Genomic DNA, 23,559 nt, shown 5'->3' on the forward strand with positions numbered 1-23,559 from the left:
TCTGTGACTTTCACGGCTGCTAGTGAAGAGGGCAAGGCGGGTGAAGGCATTGTTGTTGCGGTTCGGAAGCACCGTGATTACCACGCACAAGACTGGGTGTCAGACACTGACAGTGCCTTATGGGTGAAAGTGCAGTTTGAGGGGGACTCTACACCGCTGCTGATTGGCTCCAGCTATGTGCCTCCAGCGGGTTCCCGGCAATTGCAGACTGTGGACCTGACCAGTCGATTTACGGGCTTATGTGCAGAAGTTGTTGCCGCTCGTGCTCAGGGCAATGTGATCCTGGCAGGAGACTTCAATGCTCGTGTGTCAAATTTGCCTGACGCTGATGACAGCAATACTCGAGGCTGCACTGATGAAGGTGTCAATGCTCATGGGCTGCGCCTGTTAGATTTTTGCAAGGAAACTGACATGCTCATATGCTCTGGCAGAGTGCTAGGAGACCTTGAAGCAGTGCCTACCTTTAAGGCCAGAACCCATACTCAGGCAACTAGACCTGATCATGTTCTCGTTTCCGCTGATGCGCTCCCCTTGATTTCTCATCTTGTTGTGAACACTGGTAGAAAAGACTCTGATCATCATCCTATTGAGATGACGTTGCAAGTGAATGTGGCTGCCAGTGTTCCCTTACCATGTATTGGGGCGCCATTGTCACGAGTGAAATGGCAGCCCAGTGCTAGGAATGCGTATGCTGCTGTTTTGCGCAATGTTGCCAGTGCAAGTCTTGACGCCTGCACAGGCCATGCTGTGGCTGGGGAACTTGATGCAGCCTTTCAGACCCTGGAGGCGGGGATCCGGGAGGCCGCAGCCGCGAACAGCATGCCGGCCCGCACCGGGCGCCATCAGCGCAAGGCGCGTGCCGACGCGCCCTTCTTCGATTCGGAGTGCCGCCAGCTTAAACGGGACGTCCGCGCCCGCGCGCGGTGCGGGGGCGATCCAGCCGAAGTGCGCGCGCTGGAGCGTGCCTACCACAACACCGTCCGCCACAAACGGCGCGCTCACCGGCTCGCGCAACTGCGCCGCCTGCTTGATGATTTGCACAGTGACCCCCGAGCCTTCTGGAAGCGGCTCAAGTCTCAGCAGTCTGATATACCTGAGCAGCTCAAGCCAGTGCAATTGTGGGCTGGCTATCTCAAGCGGGTTGCAAACTTGCAGTTGCCACTCATTGCTGAGCTGCCCCACTTGTCTTTCCCTGTCCAGCCCAGTGCTCCTGTTGCCCATGTTGATGCTCTCAATGCACCCATCTCTCTTGGGGAGGTGCTTGCTGGGCTCAAAAGTTTACACAATGGTCGTGCCACCGGAGTGCAAGGTTTACCAGCTGAGCTGTTTCGGTATGCAAAAGATGAGCGGGCGCCAGGCATGCCTCCTCCGGAAAATGTCCTGGCGCATGCTTTGGTGGCTGTGCTGAACTCTGCATTTGTGGCTGGGCAAGTGCCACCCTCTGTGAATGGTAGCCTGATCACCCCTGTGCACAAGAAAGGCAGCAAGCTTGACATGCTCAATTATAGACCCATTGCCGTTACTGAGCCCATCATGCGCTTGTATGCTGGCATATTGAATTCTCGTATTCTGAAGTACACAGAGGGGGCTGGATTGCGTGCAGCCACACAGGCTGGCTTTAGGCCAAAACTGTCTACGGCCCACCAGCTATTCACCTTGCAGCATTTTATCGACCGGCAAAACCATGCTAAGCAGCCCTTGTATTGTTGCTTTCTTGATCTGAAGGGTGCTTATGACAGAGTGAATCGGGTGTTGCTCTGGGAGAGTCTGCGTCGCCTGGGCATTGATGGCCACCTGCTCTCTGCCATTCAGTCTTTGTATGCCAATTCTACGGTTGCCATTAAGATTGGGAGCAGGAAGGGTCCTAGTTTGCCCTCTGAGACAGGATTGAAGCAGGGTTGCCCCCTTAGCCCAACGCTGTTTGGCTTGTTTGCAGATGGCCTGCACAGGCACTTGCTGCAGAGGTGCCCTGGGGTTGGCCCGCAGTTGCGTCCTGGCAGTTGTGTACCAGATCTAGGCTATGCCGATGACTTTGCTTTGCTCGCCACCACACCTGCTCATTTGCAACGCTTGATTGATGCAGCTGCTGAGTTTTGTGAACAAACGGGAATGGTCATCAGTGTTGACAAAACAAAGATTGTGGTGTTCTCTTCAAGTTTGCCAGGACCTTTTCAATGGCTTTGTGGTGGTGCGCCTTTACATTGGGTTCAGCAGTTTGAGTACCTGGGTGCCCTTTTTGACGGTGCCCAAGGCATTAATCTCACCTTTGGCAAGCTTCACAGGAACATGTGGGGTGTGTGGGCACAGCTCAAGCAGCAATATGGGAAGTTGCATTGCAGCATGTCAGCTGGCCTGTTGTTGCGCCTATATGATGCATGTGTGCCGCCGACTGCCTCCTACGGTTGTGAGGTGTGGGGCCTGCGCAGCCTTCCTGGTGGCGACAGCCGGCGGGGCCGGGCTGCCTTGGCCTCCTCTCACCTGAAAATTCTGAGAGACATTGCTGGCGTCCCCACCTCTGTGCATGGTGCCATCTTGCTTAAGGAGTTGAATCAGCAGACCCTTGATTGTGTGTGGTGGCGGCGCATTATCAAGTTCTGGAACAATTTGGCTGCCTTGCCTGCAAATAATTTTCACAGGCAAGTGGCCCTTGATGATTGTTGGGATGCCATAACCCGTAATGTTAAGAATTGGGCTTGGGCCTTCATGCGGGGCTTGCGCCGAATTGGGTATGAGTTTGTTATTCGGTTTGACACCCTTGTTCCTGTGGAAGTTGATGCTGTGATGCAGCTGCTAGATGCGCAAGCACTGCAGGTTTGGGATGACATTGACATTTGCCCTAGGACCTGCCCGTCCAGCAATGCCACCTTGTGTACATATCACAGATGGTTTGCTAGGCCAGCTTGTGTGCGCCACCCTTGCCAGCTCTTACAGCAGCCTTTGAGTGCCCGTTGCTTGCGTATACTGTTGAAGTTCAGGATGGGTTGTCATAGTCTGCCCAATGTCTCGGGCCGCTGGGCAAGGATTCCCCGGCCCCAGCGTTTGTGCATGCGTTGTGCCCAGCAGGTTATTGGGGATGAGCGCCACCTTGTGTTTGAGTGCCCTGCCTTGCAATCTGTTCGGGACAGATATCCTGGGCTGTTTGGTGCAGCCATTGTGACGATGCAGCAATTCATGTGGCAGTTGGACATTGTTGGTGTTGCACATTTTGTGATGGATTGTTTTGATTATTTGGATGCTGCCAGTTCATCCAATCAGCCCTAGGCGGCTGGAGTGATGTAATCTTCCTTCCTTCCTTCCTTCCGAGTTTAGCTCCCGCTACCCAGAAGCTTCAACATGCCGTTGGGCACATGTTTGAATCAGGGTCCAGCTACATCATCAATGATTGCTTCCTGGGGACGGTTCAATAAATTTACCTAGTTTTGCGCGTGCTCAGCAAAGTAGTACTACTGGGAACGCTTCAAGTGGCATTTACAGACTTGGTTGGAGCCATGACGATCACAGCAACACTTGGACTTGCAGGCGTCCCGCAATCCATCAGCTACATGCAGCCCAAACTTGCTGCAAGTAATGCAGACATGTACAGATACACCTCTTCAGCTGTGATCACATCTATTGCAAAATTTCCAGAACCCTTCACTCGCATTTTCCACAGGGGCACACCTCTCTGCAAATGCAACGCAGCATCGTAATGAAAACATTTGCAGACGAAACTGGACATCATCTGGACCCGTGCCACCTCACCAAATTTGATTGAATGTTCACCATATTAATATTGAGCATCATCTGCATACCGAAACTCACCTGAACTTTTCCCAGTGCCTGCCTGTCTACCTGCCAGTCTTCCTTGCTCTCTGAGTGACATCATTCTCTCAGCTGACTAATGTGACCTGACAGTGACTTGCTATCCTGACCCTCCATCATCCACCACACATCACGATGCTTCCCTCAAGCCATGCAAAAAAGTCACTCGTGTTTCAACCAGCACAGGCTGGACAAAGTTTTCATGCAAGAGCATTGCGATCAGACCAAAAGCAAAAGGTCAAAATCTTGTATACTCCTATGCACAGCAGGAGCGCATCCCGCTTCAAGAAATGGCGCATCTTGAAGCCGGCGAAAAGGCTACACGGCCATAGGGGAATGTCACTAACTGCACCTGCTCTGAAGACATATCTGTCTAGCATCCACACAATCACCAGATCCTAGCTTTCAGCATCTAATTCTACTTGGTGAGCATTTCAGGGCTCCACCACTCCAGACAATTTCATCGTGACCCCATCTGCGCACTCTAAATCATGATGTAATCTTTGCGTCTTGCCAACTTGCAGGAGTGAGGTAGATCAGCATCTTCTAGAAAACAAATAACTACCACTAATCTGACGGAGATCAAGCTGCTGTTTCTGCATCCTCCCGCACTTGCCAGTAGTTCGTTGCAAGCGCGCCTTATTGGGCACTGCAATCAAATTGAGGAACACGAAACACCCAGGAAGGGCTTTCTGCGATCTGAATCCGCATGACGGGTGGTGAAGCTGCACTGGTGAGATAACAAAAATACGTATAAACAGAGCATAGCACACATTTTGTGGACGTCTACTGCCCAGTCCGACATGCTGGAACATGGTACATGACACCAGGACCCGAACAGTGGCAAATTCAAGAATCCAGACCAGATTTCAAAGGTTGACTCTGCCTTGTACATTGGAAGTCCTGCTGGTGCTCCTGTTGCATGGTGCTGCCTTGTGAAGCGATGTAGGGCAGAGTAGGGGGAGCCCTCAGTCTGCAACCCATGAAACACATGCTATTCAGGAGAGACATCTGCATGCCATGTGAATGCAGGCTTGTGCAATAATGGCAAAATAATTTCCATGATAGAACATGGCGCTGTGCTAGAGCTGCTTCTCACTTGCAGTCTGCTGCCTTGGTGGGCGGACCTGATGAAGTGCGTTTGCGTGTGGTGGGAGAAGCAACGCTCAGCTGCGCAAGCGGTTCCCTCAGCGGCTCTGCTTCTTCACCCTGCAGCAAGGCAACAAAATATGCTTTTCATTCTCCATCCAACAAGTGTTATACTCGTGACGCATTGCAAGCAACACATGGAAGACTTTTCTGTCTTCCCAGGTGGTGATGACCCAGGGACATCTTGAGCGCATCGGACTCAGGTGATGCATGGCAGAGTACTTTATTAGCCCATATGGTAATGGGCCCAGACAAAATTGGGCAGCAGTAAGGGAGGCAAGCTCACCTGCAGCCTCTTTGCCGCGTTGCCTGGCACTCCTCCGACTGGGCTGTTCTCTGCATCAGACATGGAGCTCCCACGGTCATGCATGGGCCTATCCAGACCAGGAAGTGGACTGTCATGCGCTGTGAGACCTTCCTCGCCATGCATCGGCTCACTCTGCGGCATTGGCTGATCTGCGAGCACCTCTGCCATTGCCTCCAGCTCCAGCTCGGCATTCTTGTGCCTGGCCTCTGTCACTGCGCAGACACATGCATGCCATCAAGCACAGGTCTTGCTCAATATTTGAACAGCAAAATGACACTTAGCAGCTGTCCCGTGCCCTGTGCCAAGGGCATTGGACATATTGCAAGACGTTTGCACTCCCAGAAACCTGTTTCCAAAGCATCGACCGCTGAAAAAATGTACTCCTGCATGCCACAGCTCCATTGGGAAGGGATGGAGCACCTGGAGGCACTCTCTTTCCCTTGCTCTCTGTAGACAGGTTTTGATCCGCCAGCGCACTCGGCTGATCCAAGCAGGCGCCCTCCCGTGCTTCGGCCTCGCGCAAATCTGCAAAGTAGGGGTGCTGGAGCGCGCGTTTGGCTGTGATGCGCTTCTGGGGGTCATACTCCAGCATCTGGCGCAGCAGGTCCACGCCCTCTGGGTCCAGCCGAGGCACCACCTGCACATTCAGGAAGGCACATGATGATGTCCCCTTCAAGTCTTCCCCCTTTGCATTCTCATTTGTTCAACACGGCATCTACGACACCATGAACACCGCATGGCATGGACCCTGCATGACAGGGCAAATGTGTATGCCATATTGGTGATGCTGTATGCTCATGTACTTTGGGGATTGTCTCCTGCCTTATGGTGCCGGCAGTTGGACATGGAGGCATGCAGTGAATCACCTGCGCGAGGTCCTGCTGCGGCCACTGGGGAAATTGCGCCTGCCAGTCCGGCATGTTGGTCACGCCGCCCCACACGTTGTCCGTCGGCGTTCCCAGCACCTCAAAGATCTTGAACAGCTGCCCGATCTGCGTGCAGCAATGCCACTCACGGCCTTGAACTCAATTTACAGTCTGCTGGTATGTTGCTGTCTGCCTCATGAAGTCTGGGAGCATGCAGGGTGTGCCACGTGAGGCTCAGTGAGTCTTGAGAGGTGGCAGACCTCGGAGTCTCCCAGGAAGATGGGGGTTCCATTCACCAGCTCTGCAAAGATGCAACCGATGCTCCACATGTCCACGGGTGTGGAATACAGCTGGGAGCCCAGCAGGATCTCAGGCGCCCTGTAGAGCAGTGTCACCACCTGTGCACAGCAGAAAGACCTCCGTCCCACCCTGGAATCACAAGACATGAAAACGTCTGGAAGGAGGGGAGCATGTATATGGTTCTGCATGTTCAACCTCTTGCACAATTGAGGAAGGGCACCTCACCTCATGTGTGTAAGGGCGAATGGGCGGTGTGAAGCAGCGTGCCAAGCCGAAGTCTGCCACCTTGATGGTGCTGGAGGCTCGGTCGATGAGAATATTCTGTGGCTTCAGATCGCGGTGCAGGACTCGGTGCGCGTGACAGAACTGCATTGCCTTCAGGATCTGGTACACGTACGACTGCATGCAGGCACAGCGCAGCAGTCAGTGCTTTGCTCCATCGACAATGCATCTGCCAATCATGAATGAGGCACCAACAGGAGCTCAGCCTGGCAAGTGGTCTGCCACCCACCTTGACGTTGTCGAGGTCAGAGCTTTCAGGATTTTTGTCCATGTGCTCGCGCAGGTCCAGCTCCACATAGTCCATGATGAGGTACAGCCGGCAATTGTCCCACAGGACATCCCTCAATCTGTGCGGATGCAGCAATGCAATGTCAGTAGGCTGGTCTGCATGATTTTAGCCCTGCACGCATGGACTGGTAGAGACCACCTGACCCCCTTTGGCAGCTGAGAATACGGACTCAAGACCTTAAGGAGAAACAAAGGCGTTTCCAAGGTCGAGACCGTGCAGGATCGCTGCAGAGCACTCTCCATGGGGGATGACAGGTCAAGTGTGCACCCAGTAGAATAAACCTTGTCGTACACTTCGCAAGCTCCTCATCGACGTACAGTGCCTATTAGAGGCAGCATCGAGCTCGAGATCGGTAATTCGCTTGCCCAGCGCTTGCTCACCTCACGATATTCGGGTGCTGCAGCTCCTTCAGCAGGGCGATCTCTCGGATGGCATTCCCAGGAACGCCTTCCCCCTCCCTCTCCATCTTCAACTTCTTCAGCGTGATGACTTCACCTGTGACCCTGTCCCGCGCCTGAAAAAGGCGCACATACCCTACCATGAGCCGACCCCACCCATCACAACAATATCTCACGACCGTGGCTCGGACAGCCCCTTGTCAATGCCCTTTCTTTACATAGAAAAAAAATTTAGTGTGCGCTGGAAGGATCAGTCAACGAGGCAGCAAGCGCAGCGCATCAATTTAGGAGAGCGGCTGGCCGCCAATCCCACCTTATACACGACGGCATAGGAGCCCTTGCCTTTCTCCTGCAGCCCGTGGAACATGAGCGCCTTCAGCCGGCTGCTGAGCGCTCGAATGTCCACAGGGTGCGTGAAGCGGCCGTTCTCCCAGCCGAATGAATGCAGGACGGCCGGCAGAGCCACATCGCCCTCACTCTCCTGCAGGGCGTGTTCCACGATCGGCGCCAGGACCTGGTTGATGTCGGATGAGAAGTCCGTCAGGAGACCATCTACTGTGCGGAGCAGTTCCACAAGCGCCTTGCAGCGCTTGGATGGGCCTTCCTCCGCTGCCATCAGGAGGTTGCTGATCGGCGATCGTGAGACGGCATCAGCGCGGCAGGGATGGCGCTTTAGACCAGAGACTTCCTGTCTGACATTCAATTTGCCTCCTGACTCCTGACTTCAGGGAGGCATGTGATTGCGCCTCAGACATTTCGCAGATGCAGCAAAATGCCAGAGGTCCCCCCTGCACCGAGCTGGCCGGGTCACATGCCTTTCCAATGCACACAGCCAGCCGCGTTATGCTGACTAAAGTCATAAAGGCGGGCCACAGGGAGCCGATGCAGCGCCCATTCTTGCATCACACATCTTGGTGGATAGTTCAGACCCTCACGGCAAGTGTCATAGTACTGCATGCATGCGCATGCCGCACGGCAGCCCCAGCGGCAAAGTACATGCCGGCTCCAGTGGCGAAGGGACCTGCCTGGCGAGCATCATGCTGCCATTGGTCAAAATCGTGACATCAATGACAACACAGTGCCACTGGAGCCTGTCACTGCACTGAGTGGTCCTGCTTTCATCGTCACAATCGTGCAGCACTAGTGCCATCATGATACTTACATGAGCAAGTTGCAACGCAAAGCAATCATTATTACATTGATCAGCATCAGCTCATGAGTGTTGCAACTAGTTTAGTCTATTATCTACCAATTTGCGTTTCAAAGAACAGTAACTTTGAAGCATGTTTTCACAAGCACCGATATCATTCAGTCCTCCAAGCTCAGCTGGTGCAGCAGGAGGCCGTTCTTGGCAAGGCCATCACGTGACCAGCGCCCCAGGCGGGGCTCTTGGCCCATGCCAGCCAGCACGAAGCGGCCGCTGCGCGCAATGTGGAGGGAATTCACAAAGCCCCTGGCGGGGAGGCCGCCTATCGGCGAAAGGTTGTGCACGCCTGTGTGCCCCTCTTGGACCGCCCACAGCCGGATGACCCCGTCAGCTGCCCCACTCGCCTGCAGTGCAAGGTGTTCCCCTCAATCTTTGATCCTTCTACTCTGCTCAGCACATGCGGCAGAGATGAAATCCAGGCGTGCTCTCTTGCGGCCGTGGGGAATAGACCGAAGGTCAGCATCAAGACATGTACAGAGAGAGAGAGAAGGTGGTGTTGGATTCAGGATGCTCACCACCAGATCGCTGCCGTGGCACACTGCAACAGACTGCACCCAGGACGCAGCGTCGCCGCCGATGGTGCCGGCACCCGCCGCCGCGTCATCTGCGTCTGCGCCGTTCGTCGGAGGTCTGTGGGCGCCGCGGATCACGCTGACTGGGCGCTTCTTCATCTGGCTCCAAACTGCCAGGGAGCCGTCCGAGGCGCCGCTGAGCCACTGTGTGCCTGTGATGTAGCGCACGCAGTCCACGGCCGGTGCGTGCGACCTGAAGATCAGCTGCGACTCCTCCGGCACCTTCCACACCCTGCAGGTGTGATCGTGGCCTGCCGTCACCGCCCTCTCCTGCGCGCAGCAGCCGACATGCATCAGAAGCAGCACAGAGCCTGGCACATGTGCTTGCCCAAGGTGTCTGAGAAGAGGTTGTCGAGCACTAGCCCCCTATACTGTATATCTTCTTCACCTCCGTGATTTACTGAATTCCATGTAGTAAGCATTGCAGGTGTAAATACCTGGCATTTGGCCTCTGCACAGACACTGGGTGGAGGAGCTCACAAGGTTTTGGAGGGAGTCTGTGGGAGATTCCAGGCATTCAACAGATCTATAATACACAATTCTCGTCTCTGGCAGATTGCTTCTGCACCTGGCGCTGGTGTGCGACAAAGAGAGTCGGGGAATGACCTGCCGGAGTAAGTCTATTGACAGCACTTCGCTCTGGTGCCCCAGCAGAGTGTCCACATACGCGCGATCGTCCAAGCTCCATGTCTTGACCGAGCGGTCAAAGGAGGCGCTGAAGAGCTCGTGGGTGCCCTGGCGGAAGGCCAGCCCCGACACAATATCTCTGTGGCCCGGGAAGCCCTGCGCATCCACCAGGAAAATGCATCACACTGCCAAGATCTTGGCAAAAGTACTTGAAAATTTCTCGCTCCTTGCGCAGCCCTTTCTGCCCACCCTAGCACTGTTTGCAACGGCAGTGGATGAAATAGGGAAGGCTGCGTGTCAATATGGAAAGTGCCGCAAGAGCAGCAGGCTTGGCAGGTGGTGCTCTGGCGCACCTGGATGTGCTCGCGGCTGCGCACATCCCAGACATGCACGCGCTTGTCGCCGCCACCCACTGCCAGGTAGCGCCCATCGTCGCTCACAGCAGCAGCCAGGAGCGAGTTGCGGCCGGCCTTGCGGGGGCCCTTTTTCACCCACTCTGGCGGGCCAGTATCGGCTGTGTCCTTGACGGCGTCGTCTGCTCGCTCCACGTCAAACCTCACCCTGCCAAAACGCATGACGGCCCCACACTTTATTATTTCCCATCATGGGACAGTTTCCACGGCATGGTGGCCCCTGTGGGGGTCTTACTGTCATCATGTTTGCAGGCAGCAGTTGCATACGAATGAATGAAATCAAGGGTGGCACAAGCACATGCATACCTTTTCCCAGACTCAATGTCAGTCTGGAAGATGGATCCATCCTTCGACACTGAGAACGCTGTACAGTCATCCGCAGTGACTGCGAGAGCTGTCACTGGAAGCCTGTGGAGCACAGTGCATCAGAGGGACCTTCCAACCCATCGAGTGCCGCAATGTAAACAGGAGTGAAACGCATGTGATGAGAGTTTGAGCTCTTTGGACAGACCTGTGACATCTTGTCAGCCGTCCGCTTGTGCTAGCCTCAGCAGAGCTTAAATGCCGCAAGTCTGGCAGACGGATCTTGGCTGCAATCTTTCGCTGGAGACGACCCATGCTCTACAGAACAACAGCAACATGCCTTCATTGCCTTGGCATCAAATATGAAGTGCCATGCACATGCCTTCTGATGACAGAATTACCTGCATGTTCTGCTGGTGCAGCTGTTCAGAGATAGCGTTGTGCTCATCTTCTGCCTCATCTTCATCTGCAGTGACATATAGAGTCTGAATGGATGCCTCCAAAGAACTTGCTATAATCACATGAAACCAGGTCCCAGCACATACCTGTTTCTGCGGCCGCTCTGCGCATTCTCTCCAGCAATTCCTTGCCTGCAACGTCCGTGATGTGTGCTCATTTGCGGAATACTTCAACGCCATCTTCTGAAGGGCAAAGGAAGTTCCAGATCAATGATACTGTGATCTGAGGCATGCTGTCTTACCGACGCGAAGACGCTTCTGATCTGCTGTTTCTTCCGCCTCGTCACTTTCATCAGCATCAATTTCATCGTGGTCTGCTTTGTCCTCATCCAGGAAGAAGTCATTTCTTTTGTCTTCAAGGGTGTCTGCACGCCTCTTTTTGCCTTTACCGGCTTTCGTGATACCCCCTCTGCTTGCTTTCTTGGGCACTGGCCGTGCCATTTGGCCAAACAAGGACGATGCTTTGATCTGGTTTTCTTTCCTTGATCGGTAACTGTGGTGGATGTTGAAGAGTAAACTTTCACCAGTGTCCCAGCTCTACTGCTGTTGCGAAGACCTTGGCCTTTCAACTTCTGTCTGTAAAGATCTGCGGGATCTTCAATCAATGGACAAGGAAAATCGAAAACAAATATATCTCAAAGCGGCGACCGAATTCTTTCCGGGAGCAACTTCCGAGAGCATGAGATTTGAGCCTATGTTTGGGCCGTTTGGCGGCCACATGCATGTGTGATGAAGGGATTTTTTTTTGCCAAATTGAAGCAATCTCTCTCAGTTTGCTAATTATGACAATCACAATCCCAAGACTAATTTGGATTTAATTACACCGCGAAATGGCTAGATAACAGCGCCGGCAGCACCGTCACGCAGTGCGGCACCGTGCCATGTGACATGCGAGTCCTCCGTGGGCCACATGGCATGGGCATTGAGCACACTTGATTGACGAATATCCAGGTCGATCCTGATGCCACAGTGACATGACAGCGCCGCGGTGGGCGGCCAACAGGCCTATAGCTACTTGCCTTTCAGCAATAGGAAGTCCCGCTTCATAATTTCGGCGATCTGACAGATGTCACAGGGTATGATGCATCATGATGTTGTTGACATCAGCCCAAGGTCCAACATGAATTTGGCACAGGGAGCTTCCAATAAAAAGGATGTTACAGGCCATCATACCCGGGCCCGCTACGGCACCTCCTGGCATACTATGTAGTATTAAGTAGTACTCCAAGAGTATGAATGCTAGAACCAATAGAACCAACCCAGCTTGGAAAGTCAGTGTCACTATAACCACATGTCCAGCGCACAAGATATGAACACCTTGGACCATTAACATGTGCCATCATGGTACTGTACATCTCTGCCCAGCCCATGTATCTTTGCAGCTCTGCAAAAATGGCTGCTAAAGAAGTCTGGCGAGCCTACACAATGCAATGGCTGCCCTACAGAGGAGAAAATGTCTGCAACAACTCTTCGACAATCCTACTCTCGTCCTCTCCCTCGGCCCCCTGCGCAAGACAAGCACTAACAAAGATTAAATCAGGTGTATCACCTGTCATCATCTGTCAAGCATGGGGTGAGACCCACATAGGGTAAAAAGAGAGTTGCCGTTGCACAACAGGGAAATCGATACTATAAGCAATCGGCAAGGACTACTGCATTGGTGCAGCATGCCAAATAAGATACGAGAAGAGTAGTAAACAAGACTCACTGGTTCCCAGTCAACAACTGGAATCGGGGATTCCAGCAGCATGGCTATGGCCGCTGGCCTCACGATCCCTTGCCAGATAAGAATTTTGGACCCTGGGTAACAGAAAGAGTAGGAAACAACTTACCCCTGCCGGGTGCACCACCGCGGCCGCCTCCAGGCTGCCCATCGCCTCGTCCTCCAGGACCCCTGCCCCTCCCTCTGCCACGAGCCATGGCCGGGCGCTTCTCTGTTGCACACACAGCAGCTGCGATTCAGCAGGGTCAACAGCACGCAACATGCATGCATGAACGTCAGCGCAGCGCCAGAGTAAGGTGAAAAGCTGCCTCGCAGTCTCAATAGAGTGCGTAAAAAATGCAAACATTTCCTAATCCAGGAGATTGCAATCACACCACGGCGGCGACATGCAGGAACGCTTTCAAGACACTTGCAATGTGGAACAATCATGATGCAAAGGAGACGCACCGTCGCGCTTGTAATTCTCCTCCTTCACCTTGTCAATGACCTAAATCAGAAGACAATGTCAGTGGATTGATCTGGCTAGTCCAGGAGAGTCCAGCAGAGTCCAGGAGGTTGCCAGCATCAAGCCAGCCCATACCTCATCTGGTACTCGCAGATACTTGATTGTGTTGCCTCTGATGTAGGTTTCAGGTATTCTCCAGAACCTGTCTCCATCCTGTTTGTGCAGCAACAGATGCATCAGACTCTCAACAATATCCTGGCAAAGCTCAAGGATCAGCAACACGGCGTATGAAGCTTCCATATCATAAATGATTTCACCTTTGATGTGCAGATAACTTCTCTGAGATGTACATTCATCCAACTGTCGCACTGGACCATGTGACCATTGTAAGTCTCTCCATTTTTAAGCTCTACCAGCTGCATCAGAAGTTTTGACGTCAAAACATGTATGAACTGAACATGAACATGTTTGAACACCAGAGAGTGAAGCACACGAGCGATCGGAATATAAGAGTAAACACAATTACCAAACATCTTTCCAAGCCAAAACAAACCAGGACCGAGAAATAGACAATGGCTTACCACAGGGTGTTTCTGTGCTGTTTTGAGAAGAAGCAATGGCAACATCTAAAACTGCTGCAGCTCTAGACTCTTTCCAGGAGAAAGAGTTGAGTGATGAGAAACAAAGTCTCCTTCGATTGCAATTACAGATCTCCTATGGCTCCGAAAGTAACGATTGCTGCTGAACAGGTCAACTAAATTAGAGAACGCAGGGTACGAGAATGACCAGGAATCTGGAACACACAATATTGATTGATGATTTTGTCCTCTCCAGAGCTATTTACATCTATATCGTCACAGTTTCAGCCATCTGGTGAAGCGTGCCCTGCTTTCAAACCCCTGAACTTTAGAGAAATCGAGGGACAGAATTATATAGCCAGCAGGGTTCCTCTTCCACAGGAAATTTCCTTGAAAGTGCAATCTGCAAAGTGTGCTTTTGAATCGTCTCACTTTCTTGATCAAGCCTCTCTTTCGTAGCAAATCGTGTCAGCCAGTTGCTAGGTCATGGCTAAAGCCAAGGAGAACAAGGCGAACAAAACTCAGAATGGTGATGATGCCCCTGTGGCTCCTGGTTCTATCTCGGAGGCCCCTAAGGATGGCGAAGGACCTGTGCTCACAGTCATCACGAAGAGGTTGCGGGCTGCCAACAAGAAGCTCAAGCGCGTTGAGGAGATCGAAAGCGCAAGGGCGGCCGGGAAGACGCTCAATGCTGATCAGGTCTATTACTATGCATACCCGCATCATCCTATGGCTGCTAAGTGCTCATTACACTTATTCAGTCTACAATTCACTCCCGAATAGGCCATCTGTGTCTCGCTGCCGTTCCTCTGGCCACGGACCAGGAAGCCCCACAAGTGATATGCAGGCCCAAGATCTTGCTTGCTTGCTGCCACACGTACACTTGTTGAGGGTGGCAATCAATTGCAAATACTGGATTTTCATCGTGACTTCCGATGAATGAGTCCACCTGTGCACCATGGTGTGTCATTGTGCATACGTTTGTCGAGTGGGGGCAGATAGCATTGCCATTTGGTTGTGTTGCAGGAAGAGGTGCTGCGGGGGAAGGCCAAGGTGCTTGGGACCATTGAGGAGCTGGAGAGGTTGACTCCCCTGCTGAAGGAGGCTCTTCAGGAGGAGCGGTCATCCCTCGAAGCAGCTGCCCAGAGCGCCGCAGAGAAGTTTGCTCGTGCGGTTGCCGAGCAAGAAGCTGCCAGTAAGATTGATGCTCTTGAAGAGGTAAGCTGTTCTGGATGCAGGCCCACTTTGTCTGCCTAGCCGTCTGCACAATCACGGCTTAGTCGGAGCCTTGCAGATAAGCATGTCGGTCGGGCCTGCATTTGGAGTGTACATGCGTGCCTGGTTGCTTAATTGGAGATGTCATGCAGGCCAAGGCTGCGACAGAGCGTTCTGCAGCAGCGGCGCAGGCAGAGGCAGCGGAGGCAAAGCAGCAACTGGCAGAACTCCAAGCTGCACCGAGTGGGGAAGGAGTGGACAGCGCTGTCACTCGCCTCCTCCAGCTCATCTACTTTGCAATGGTGATTACCTCATGTGCTCTACAGCGTTCCCTCCATTGCCTTGGGTGGATTTCCCTGTGGCAATGTCTGTGGCAGATCTATCCAATTTGCAGGTTCTTGACATGAAGGTCTGTCCATGCAGCTTTTTCTGGACGATGGCTCTCACCAGCACCAGTCGGAGCGCAGTGCATGCCGATCCTATGACTACGATGACGAGGGCAATCCGGTAAAGAGCATCCACCTTTCTGACTTCACCATCCTCTCCTATTTATATCTTGGCCCAGTTCAGTGCGCGCAAAGTTTTCTTGAATGAGGCCACCAAAATTGACTGAGTGTTGAAGTGGTTGCCCAGGATGCTGTCCTGTCCTCCAACGACCTGACCCTCATCTCTCAGCTGGGCCAGCTCATCATCCAGCGCTCTCCAAACCAGACTTTGTGTCATCAGGTGCGTTGACCATGCAGGTCCCACATCTGCAGCATGGAATGCGCATCCACTGCTTTGCATCTTTAATGGTGCGCATGCAAGATCCATTGACGGGGTATTGGGCTGTTCAGGACTCACTGGCACACTGCAAGGAGCTGGCGACAAAATTCCTGGAAAGGTCGGAAGAGCTGCTGCCTCTGCTGAATACCAGTGGTGAGATAAGAAGACACCCTAATGCCTTCTAATTGGAAGGACTGCTCGCACATCTGGACCCCACATGTGTATTTCTAGGGTCAAACAGCACCAAATGTGGGTTCTCATGCCTTGCAAACAAATTCCTTATTCGAGTGGGACCCATGTTTTCAACTTGTTATGATTTGTTGCAGCTGCATATGTTGCGGAGCGTCTGGAGCGCGTGCTGAGCCTGGGGTACATCACAGTCGTGCCTCAGGTGGTGCAGCTGCCAACAGACCCGGTGCAGCAGCCAGATGCCAGTTCAGGCATCATTGGCAACGGCATGTATGCTGCCCACGACGAGCCGGTAAGCAATTCATCTGCCATCTGACTGTGGCCCTGTTGCGTTTGTTGTTGGCCAGAGCATTTGTTGTTGGGCAGAGCAACAAAGATACCAATGGTAAGAGTAAGGTCAATGACCGCTTCTCCTGGTGTGCTGCAGATCTATTCTGCTCCTGACGTGCAGCCCCTCAACTCTGCACCCCTCGTCACCGGATTCTCGTCTGCCCCTGCTGAGTACAAGGTGCGCTGCACTGAGTTCGCCTTCTCTTGAGAGATTTTCAAAGACCTAGCAAGGTTTATGGGTCCACATCATGACGCTCTGCTAAGTGTCTCTCATTGTGTTCAGGAGTCCCAGGCCAACTACTTCCCCATGAACCAGGACGCTGTCTTTGCCCCGCTGATGGACGCTTCACCTGCACCCCCCGTCGACCAGGGCGCCCACTACCCCACCGACGCCGCCAACCAGGCCCATCAGCTGAACTTCATGACCGAGAGCAAGGTGCTGGACAGCGCGCCCTCCGGCCACACAGACACCCTGCCCGCACCCGTCGAGCCTGTCGCCGCGCCGCAGGCATCCATGCCCCAGCTGGAGGCGGCCAACGGCTACCCAGTGCAGCAGGCGCCCAATGGCGTCCCGGAGCCCCGCAGCGACCGCCCGGGCCCGGGCCAGAACCGCGGCGGCCGCGGCGGCTCGTACCGCGGCGGGCCCCCCCGGGAAGCGCGCGGTGGCCGGGGTCCCCCCCGCGGCGGCCGCGGTGGACCCCCCTCCGGCCGCGGGAGCGGCGACCTGGGGCCGCGCGGATCTGGCGAGCCCTCCCGGGGCGGCCGCGGCGGACGCGGCGGCAACCGTGGCCGCGGCCGAGGCCCTCCGGGCGGCCCCCAGCCGACCTACGCCGCTGTCTGAGCAGTGCCTTGCTGCGTCATGATCTTTGCAGGATCCCAGCTGCGGTTGGCTGCCAGGCTGCAATTGCCTTTCCACACCATGCACTTGAGGTTGTCAAAATGCCGATGCGCAGCAGCAGGGTGCGGCGCGTTGCTTGTCTTCAATAATTGACGTTGGAGAGCCTAAGTGAGTGTTGCAAGCTGAGCTTTGCAGACACGCGGTTGTGCAGTGTACTTTTGGAATCACTTGTGGGTGTTCTTGTTGTGCTGTCTGGGCTGCAGTATGGAGTTTGAGATCGCTGCCATCTACACTGGAGCTAAGGAAAAGTGCTAACGTTAGACTGTGCGTGTAAAGTCTTGACATCAACAGTGCTTCACAATTGATTCAATCGTTGATGGCAGCAATGTGATGCATATAAACTTAAACCTTGAAGATGCAACCACACAGACATCAGGCCCAGTCACAGGATCTTCCTAGGCCTCAAATTCTATTGACAATTGCAATGCCAAGTTGGCATCCTATGCCAACACTGCAGTGTTCACAGGAGGCATGAAGAATCTATAGGGGACCATGCACCCTGAGGATATACAAAACTGAGATAAAAACAACTACAATCCTTGAAGCAGATCAACTTGTCCACGATGTGACTGTACAGCAGCCTCTGAGAGGAGCTCAACAGCCAGACAGGCGGCTCCAAGAAACATTGGCTAAGTATACCGCTACCCTTCTGAGAGGCACCCTGCACAGATGTACGCAGATACACAGCTCTATGACAATGCCCTGTGATACGATGTCTCGAACCAATGAGCAATCTTCTCCCCCTAAAGGCCGGCTCAGGCTATCGCTGGCTTATAAAATAGTACGAAGGGGTGCATTCAGATGAAACAGACCACCGCAATCTTTCAGCACACATTCCATCATTCGTAAAACCCCTGACCAGATTTCCTCTTTTTCCATTATGGAAATTCTGCTAATCAGGACTGCACAATTCCGCCATTCGGTGTGTGCATGACTTCATCTTTTCCATCTATGACCTCACCTGTCCATAACACAAGACACATCTTTGTGACACCAGCAGCATAACCACACCACAGATCTGAGGAAATGCTTGGCATTATAGGTTTTGATGGAGTGGGTGTGATTGCGTGTGATGCATTTATTGGGTGACGTTGTATGGCGCACCATTTCCGGCTGCTTGGCTCTGCTCATTCGAAGTTCTCAGCCGTTTGATGATCTCTGACAAGGGTACTCTCTGAGGAACAATGTCTGTTCAGGAGAAAACAAAATTACTGAGAAGAAAGGCGATGACAGCACAGGATCAACCAGCGCATGCAGCAAGTCTGGCACAAAAACGGCAGCAAAGTCACTTCAGAAACCAGGAGGAATGTAGCGCTTACCTCTCAGAAACTCTGTTGCAGCCCATTGAGACACCGAAGTTGCTACATCCACACAGACGAGGTTAAGCACAGATTGCAAGCAGGGCATGAACCGAGTACAAAGAGGTACTGTGAACGCATGTCTTGACTTCTACAGTGACTCACCAACATCACCATAGCTGATTGTGTCTCTGTTTTCTGCTAGCGTAACTTGGAATGCCCTCGCTGCCATCGCTTCAATAAGGAACTCCTGCATGCGGTGTTGCAGATTGTCATTGATCACAGAAAGCTCATCAGGAAGTTGAAGGAATGTTTTGATGTCCAGCACTCCAATGATACCCCTCGCACAGAGGGCAGCATACCGTGGCTCTGGCTGCAGCATAGCTGGCATCTGCTGCCACGGCCTTCACATCAGCTTCTTCCTTCATCAGCTTTTTGATGCGATTTAACGGTAGTACCTGCAAGCACCACAGGTGCCTCTCAGTATCCCTCCTCTATTTGTCGACCCCTTCCAGTTATTTTCCAACATAGTTAAATCACTGTCTCACCTCTGCTGGGGCGTGAGATGTCTCAGCTTCTTGAAAATCATGCGTTGCCATCGGTGGATTTAAACAAATATTGTGTTACTGGGAAAGTACCCCTGATGTCTTCTCACAGACTTGGCGATTAGAGCCTCTAGATATGACCCTCAGCTAGGCTGATAATTTCGGTCCAACTATAAGATCTTGATTTGGCTTGAGGGAGGCGACGATGTCCCTTGTGTAACAGTCGCTGTAGTTGTGATCTTTGATCTCAACGACGGCCAGGCTCGCAACAATTTGTAAGCCTACGCCGAGAACCTTAAAAAAGCAAGCACAGCACTCAAGCAAGTATTAAACAATTCTAATCGCTTGAGTGTCGCGGTCGTGGTGAAAGAAATTCCCAGTTGGAGCACTAACCCTGATCAAATCCCTTCGATCGGTTTGCATGCAAGGGTTGGGAAAGTGGTAGAGCATTGAGCATGAATTGCAGACAGTCGTTCTCAGCAGCACTCATCTCCTGATTGGATCCTGACAATAATTCTAATACAGCTCGTCTAGATGAAGTATTGGTGGCGTCGAGGAAGAGGCCGATGCCCATTGATCTGTTGAGAACATTCCCACTTCGTCATCTAGAACCTCATAATACAGAAAGCAGAGAGCCAGAGCCTCGATCCTGTACGTCATAAATATCGTGGCTAAACTTTTCGTCAGATCCGCTTCCATATACTGCTGCTGTGTGGCGTGATAGCTCAATTCTATCTTTGGCATGGACGGTGATCAAGGGGCTGAGCAGCCTCCTGCTGATGCGATCGAGGTCGATGACATTTCTTGGATGTTTGATGAACACGACGGACATCTTGAAGAGGCTTTAGCGGCGCCTGAGGACGAAGACCTCGATCCTTTTTATTTTGTGCGACCACAGAAGACAGGTGTGCGGTAAATATTTTGTAAATCAGGAGAATTTGCATTGCTCATTCAATATCGTACTAAAAGACGCATGGTCTGGTTGACAGGGGCTCGAAGTGATGTCTATCAGGCGGCAAGAGTTGGTGACTTGGACAGAATCAAGCATCTACTTGAGGAGGAGGGCGTGGACGTCAATCAGCGTGACAGATGGGACAGTGTGCCCCTGTACTATTCCTGCTTGGCAGGTAGCCCTCACCACGACCTGTGATGCCCTCTTGCATGGCACCTCTTACATGCAACGCCCAAAAATATTCCCGTCCTCCTTGGAGAAGTGAGCAGCACGGATGTCTTGCCGCTGCGCAGGGCACAGTGATGTCGTGGAGTACCTATTGGAAGCTGGCGCGGTGTGCAATGAGTACACATTTGATGGTGATCGCTGCCACTACGCTGCTCTCACAACCTTCATCAGGTCGTTGCTTCGGCAGTATGAGCAGCGGCCGCCTCCCCTCGCTCCTCTGGCCGCAGATCTGCGCACACTCACACCCCTCTGTGATGACCTGGAGGCTCCTGCCTCCACAAACAGGTCAGCGCATGTCCCATCTGCCTGGTGCCCCCTGAACTACGAGTTGGGGCATGTCTAGTGGTCTTGTAGAGGCATGCAAGGCATTCGAGTAACAGAGATTTTTTCAGCACGGTGCTGCACAACATCAGCACTAGTCCATTTGAATTGAAGTAATGACACAATATCTGGTTCTGAGACCATGGGATGTCTGAACAGGCGGGAGGAGGCGCCCTGGTGCGACTTTGCTTTTGTGGTGGCCGGCGAACGCATCACTCTGCACCAGGCCGTCCTGGCTGCCCGATCGCCCTTCTTCTGCCGCATGCTGTTGTCAGATTGGAGGCCAACGGTGGGCGTCTCTGCTGTTAGTGCCACATGCAATGCCTCTTTTCTTCCGTTCTTTGCAAGCAAAATGTGAACGTCTTCATTGGCGACCAGAACTGGCATGTTTGTGATCGCTCATCAGTGAGGATGACACCTACAGAGCCTGTGGATGCTCAGTCTATCCCGTGAGCCTTGGAGCGCAAAGCGGGGTGCATGCATGCCCTAATCTGCCGGTGCATTCTGCGAGTGCAGGATTCGGACGGCGGCGGCTATCGGGTAGTGCAGCTGAGGAACGCAGAGCTGTCGCCTGTGGGGCTTAAGGCGGTGCTGGCCTTCATGTACACCGAGCGCCTGGACGTAGCAATGGAGGACGTGGAGGCTGTGCTGCGCGTGGCCAAGAAGTGTAAGCTGCGCGCGGTGGTGCACGCCATCACCGAGGAGCAGGGCACGCTCAAATACTACTTCAAGTCTACCCGCCGTGATGAAGCCCCTCGCAGGTGTGTGCCGGCCTTCACCTGCACACCCTCGCCATACCGATGCTGACATGCTGACGGCATTTCAGGCCACTCCTGCCTCAGGATGTATACGGGCCTCTGCGGGCCTATTCGTGGGCATTGGAGGCCATGCATGCACCAGGTGCAGTGGACATGAGGCGATGACAGTGCAATGGTATCTCAATTAAAGAACCTGTGCGAGCAGGTTTGTGCTGCAGCCTGGGGCGGTGTCGGAGGAGTCTCGTCTGGCTGCTCAGCTGGGCCAGCTGCGAAGCCTATCTATGAACCTCGAGGCAGCACAGTACCTGCAGACGGCCCGAGACTTTGCAGACGTGCTGCTCCGGTCAGAAGACCAGCTATTCAGGTGCCTAAGGCTATCTGCTGGACGTATTTGAATAAGACCGACAAGCATATTTGCATGGTGGGGCTGGCTTTCTGTACTGCAGATTGTCTCATCGTGCAAGGCACCTCATGTCAGCATGCTCACATGGCAAACATGGCTTGAAAGTGAGGTGGAGTATCAAGAGATGCAATGCTTTTGCACAGGTGCCATCGTTGCATACTGTCGGCGCGCTCAGACTACTTCAGTGCATTGCTGACGCGGTCACAGAGCTCGCAGATTCCAGGTGAGCATGCTGAGCACTTTAATATTGCGGAATCGTTCGTCACAATTAACTTCAGCTTGCATGTCGCCCTTGGCTGCTCTGCACATGGTATGGTGGCTAAGATGACATTGGTCCACAAGCAGGAGACCCTGATGGAGGCGACCAATTGGGGCAGTCACTGCCAGTAGTTCCAGTGGCGGATGTATCAGCAGCCGTCTTGGCCACAGTGCTGGAGTATGTCTACACAGATGCACTTGGAGCTCTAGCGGAAGACTTCCACAAGGAGCAGGGCGCCGAGCAGCTCTTCGATGCAGCTGACCGCTACCTCATCTTCCCAATGAAGGTGCTTCATGTCCTCCTGTCAGCCAGACTGAGCCTCAATCTTGGTCCCCTTGCATCACCCGGGGGCAAGATTTGAGAGGTTCTCATTGGCACATTGCGGCCAACCTGGTCCAACTTGTACACTGTATATGTGTACTGTTCAGTGCCATCGGAGGTGTGGAACACCTGCAAGAAGTGCGTTGCAAAAATTAGTCATAAGACATTTGCAACAATGCCGCTGTTGCCGGTGAGCAGAGGAAAGTGGCGGAGGCAATCGTTGCGGAGTGGCCTGTGTGCGCGCCGGAGCTGGAGGAAATGTGCCGCATGCTGCTGGTGGCGGACCGCTACGGCGTGACGCTGCTGCGCGACCGCTGCCTGCATGCGCTGGCCGCGCGCTTCCATGCCCTGGTCGAGGAGCGCGCCCCCCGCGAGGAGCGGGAGGTCTTTGAGGCATTTGTCGCCGCTGTCGCGCCTAGGGTGATATTCTCCCATTCCCGTGGAGTGCTCTAACACTCCCAGCATTCCTACCCTCATGCATGGCACGGCAACGAGGAAATTTGTATGCCAGTTCCCAGCTGCTACCAGGGGGGTAACTATAGAGTCATACAGAGTAACACCTGCTGCAACAGCTTCCATGGGAATCTTTAGGTAATCAGAGTTCAATCGCATGAGCTCCTGCACAACTGCATCGGCATGCATCCAGCAGTACAGGCATTGGCCTGTGCCAATCAGGCCATGTGTTAGGCGTCACCGGGGCACTGCAACGCCACTGTTGCCTCGCGATGATTGTAGGAGTGATATGTGCAGGATGTGGAGGACATCTTTGACGGCAGCCATGTGCTGGGCGCATCGAGGGGGGACATTGTGGGCAGCGGCATAGGGGGCCTGGGTATAGGGACCATCCTGCAGGACCTGCGCGAGGCCTTCCTGGAAGACTTTGGCGGCGCCGGAGAGGAACGGGATCGCAGCGGAGACTTATTTGACGCGCGCCTGCAGGAGGTCGCCACATGCGCCTTTGAGCGGGATTCCGAGGGCTGAGTGCAGTGTTGCTTTGCTTTGTGCATATTGTGGCTCGAGCCTGCAGCTGCCATCAGTGCCTTCAAGCGCGATATTAAGCGTTGACTGCAGTCTTGCTACACTGTAGGCGGGTGGCAGCTGTCCTGATATTGCACCTGTTGCAGCTGTGGAGCACGGCCGTCTGAGACAGATGCCGAGTTGTGCAATTTGTTGCTTGCCTTTAATAGCTATGCTTGCGTGCAACTCGAGGCAGATTCTGCATGCATGCATGACGTGCACGTAAAATCGCTGAGTCATCCATGCCCACACAGAATGGGGCATCTTCTTGATCGAATCCGTCATGCATTACTATTAAAATTAAGATTGATCAACTTGCCGTCAAAGAAGGAGAGTCGTGCC

At 53.4% G+C, this 23,559-nt stretch overlaps 7 protein-coding genes across 7 annotated transcripts; 2 read left to right on the forward strand and 5 right to left on the reverse strand.

The window, feature by feature from the left end:
• Window positions 1–129: 129 nt before the first annotated feature.
• On the reverse strand, window positions 130–881 carry COCSUDRAFT_32027 (hypothetical protein). The gene has a single exon (XM_005652003.1). The coding sequence runs from the start codon at window positions 841–843 to the stop codon at window positions 652–654; it is 192 nt and encodes a 63-aa protein (XP_005652060.1). The 5' UTR covers window positions 844–881; the 3' UTR covers window positions 130–651.
• Window positions 882–4,400: 3,519 nt separating this feature from the next.
• COCSUDRAFT_52188 (cell division control protein 2-like protein B) lies at window positions 4,401–7,535 on the reverse strand (the record flags this gene model as incomplete). The annotated part of the gene is made up of 9 exons (XM_005652004.1): window positions 4,401–4,774; window positions 4,929–5,010; window positions 5,237–5,469; window positions 5,779–5,894; window positions 6,124–6,249; window positions 6,384–6,521; window positions 6,649–6,822; window positions 6,935–7,052; window positions 7,375–7,535. 7 exons carry the CDS (start codon window positions 7,533–7,535, stop codon window positions 5,385–5,387), a joined length of 918 nt encoding a protein of 305 aa, XP_005652061.1. The 3' UTR covers window positions 4,401–4,774; window positions 4,929–5,010; window positions 5,237–5,384.
• A 1,165-nt stretch (window positions 7,536–8,700) lies between these two features.
• Window positions 8,701–10,630, reverse strand: COCSUDRAFT_11458 (WD40 repeat-like protein; the record flags this gene model as incomplete). The annotated part of the gene is made up of 5 exons (XM_005652005.1): window positions 8,701–8,943; window positions 9,115–9,441; window positions 9,778–9,954; window positions 10,152–10,336; window positions 10,504–10,630. Coding segments are annotated over 5 exons (1,059 nt in total), but the record flags the coding sequence as incomplete, so codon positions are not given.
• Window positions 10,631–12,114: 1,484 nt separating this feature from the next.
• On the reverse strand, window positions 12,115–13,964 carry COCSUDRAFT_52189 (Sm-like ribonucleo protein). The gene is made up of 6 exons (XM_005652006.1): window positions 13,722–13,964; window positions 13,458–13,556; window positions 13,276–13,353; window positions 13,143–13,182; window positions 12,847–12,906; window positions 12,115–12,443 (listed from the first exon to the last, which is right to left on the reverse strand). Exons 1-6 carry the CDS (start codon window positions 13,764–13,766, stop codon window positions 12,412–12,414), a joined length of 354 nt encoding a protein of 117 aa, XP_005652063.1. The 5' UTR covers window positions 13,767–13,964; the 3' UTR covers window positions 12,115–12,411.
• Window positions 13,965–14,130: 166 nt separating this feature from the next.
• COCSUDRAFT_64270 (hypothetical protein) lies at window positions 14,131–17,058 on the forward strand (the record flags this gene model as incomplete). Its single annotated transcript, XM_005652007.1, has 9 exons — window positions 14,131–14,417; window positions 14,745–14,936; window positions 15,086–15,235; window positions 15,357–15,440; window positions 15,567–15,659; window positions 15,770–15,851; window positions 16,025–16,179; window positions 16,315–16,395; window positions 16,501–17,058. The coding sequence occupies exons 1-9, from the start codon at window positions 14,205–14,207 to the stop codon at window positions 17,056–17,058; spliced, it is 1,608 nt and encodes a 535-aa protein (XP_005652064.1). The 5' UTR covers window positions 14,131–14,204.
• A 384-nt stretch (window positions 17,059–17,442) lies between these two features.
• COCSUDRAFT_52190 (hypothetical protein) lies at window positions 17,443–19,139 on the reverse strand. Its single transcript, XM_005652008.1, has 6 exons — window positions 18,962–19,139; window positions 18,776–18,871; window positions 18,579–18,663; window positions 18,435–18,476; window positions 18,220–18,303; window positions 17,443–18,076 (listed from the first exon to the last, which is right to left on the reverse strand). Exons 1-6 carry the CDS (start codon window positions 19,010–19,012, stop codon window positions 18,012–18,014), a joined length of 423 nt encoding a protein of 140 aa, XP_005652065.1. The 5' UTR covers window positions 19,013–19,139; the 3' UTR covers window positions 17,443–18,011.
• Window positions 19,140–19,700: 561 nt separating this feature from the next.
• On the forward strand, window positions 19,701–23,181 carry COCSUDRAFT_83458 (hypothetical protein; the record flags this gene model as incomplete). Its single annotated transcript, XM_005652325.1, has 10 exons — window positions 19,701–19,863; window positions 19,948–20,085; window positions 20,204–20,423; window positions 20,619–20,748; window positions 20,976–21,220; window positions 21,423–21,581; window positions 21,764–21,843; window positions 21,966–22,165; window positions 22,399–22,620; window positions 22,951–23,181. The coding sequence occupies 10 exons, from the start codon at window positions 19,701–19,703 to the stop codon at window positions 23,179–23,181; spliced, it is 1,788 nt and encodes a 595-aa protein (XP_005652382.1).
• Window positions 23,182–23,559: the final 378 nt, after the last annotated feature.

The sequence above is a fragment of the Coccomyxa subellipsoidea genome, assembly GCF_000258705.1.
Source record: "Coccomyxa subellipsoidea C-169, whole genome shotgun sequence".
NCBI classification, from domain to species: domain Eukaryota; kingdom Viridiplantae; phylum Chlorophyta; class Trebouxiophyceae; family Coccomyxaceae; genus Coccomyxa; species Coccomyxa subellipsoidea.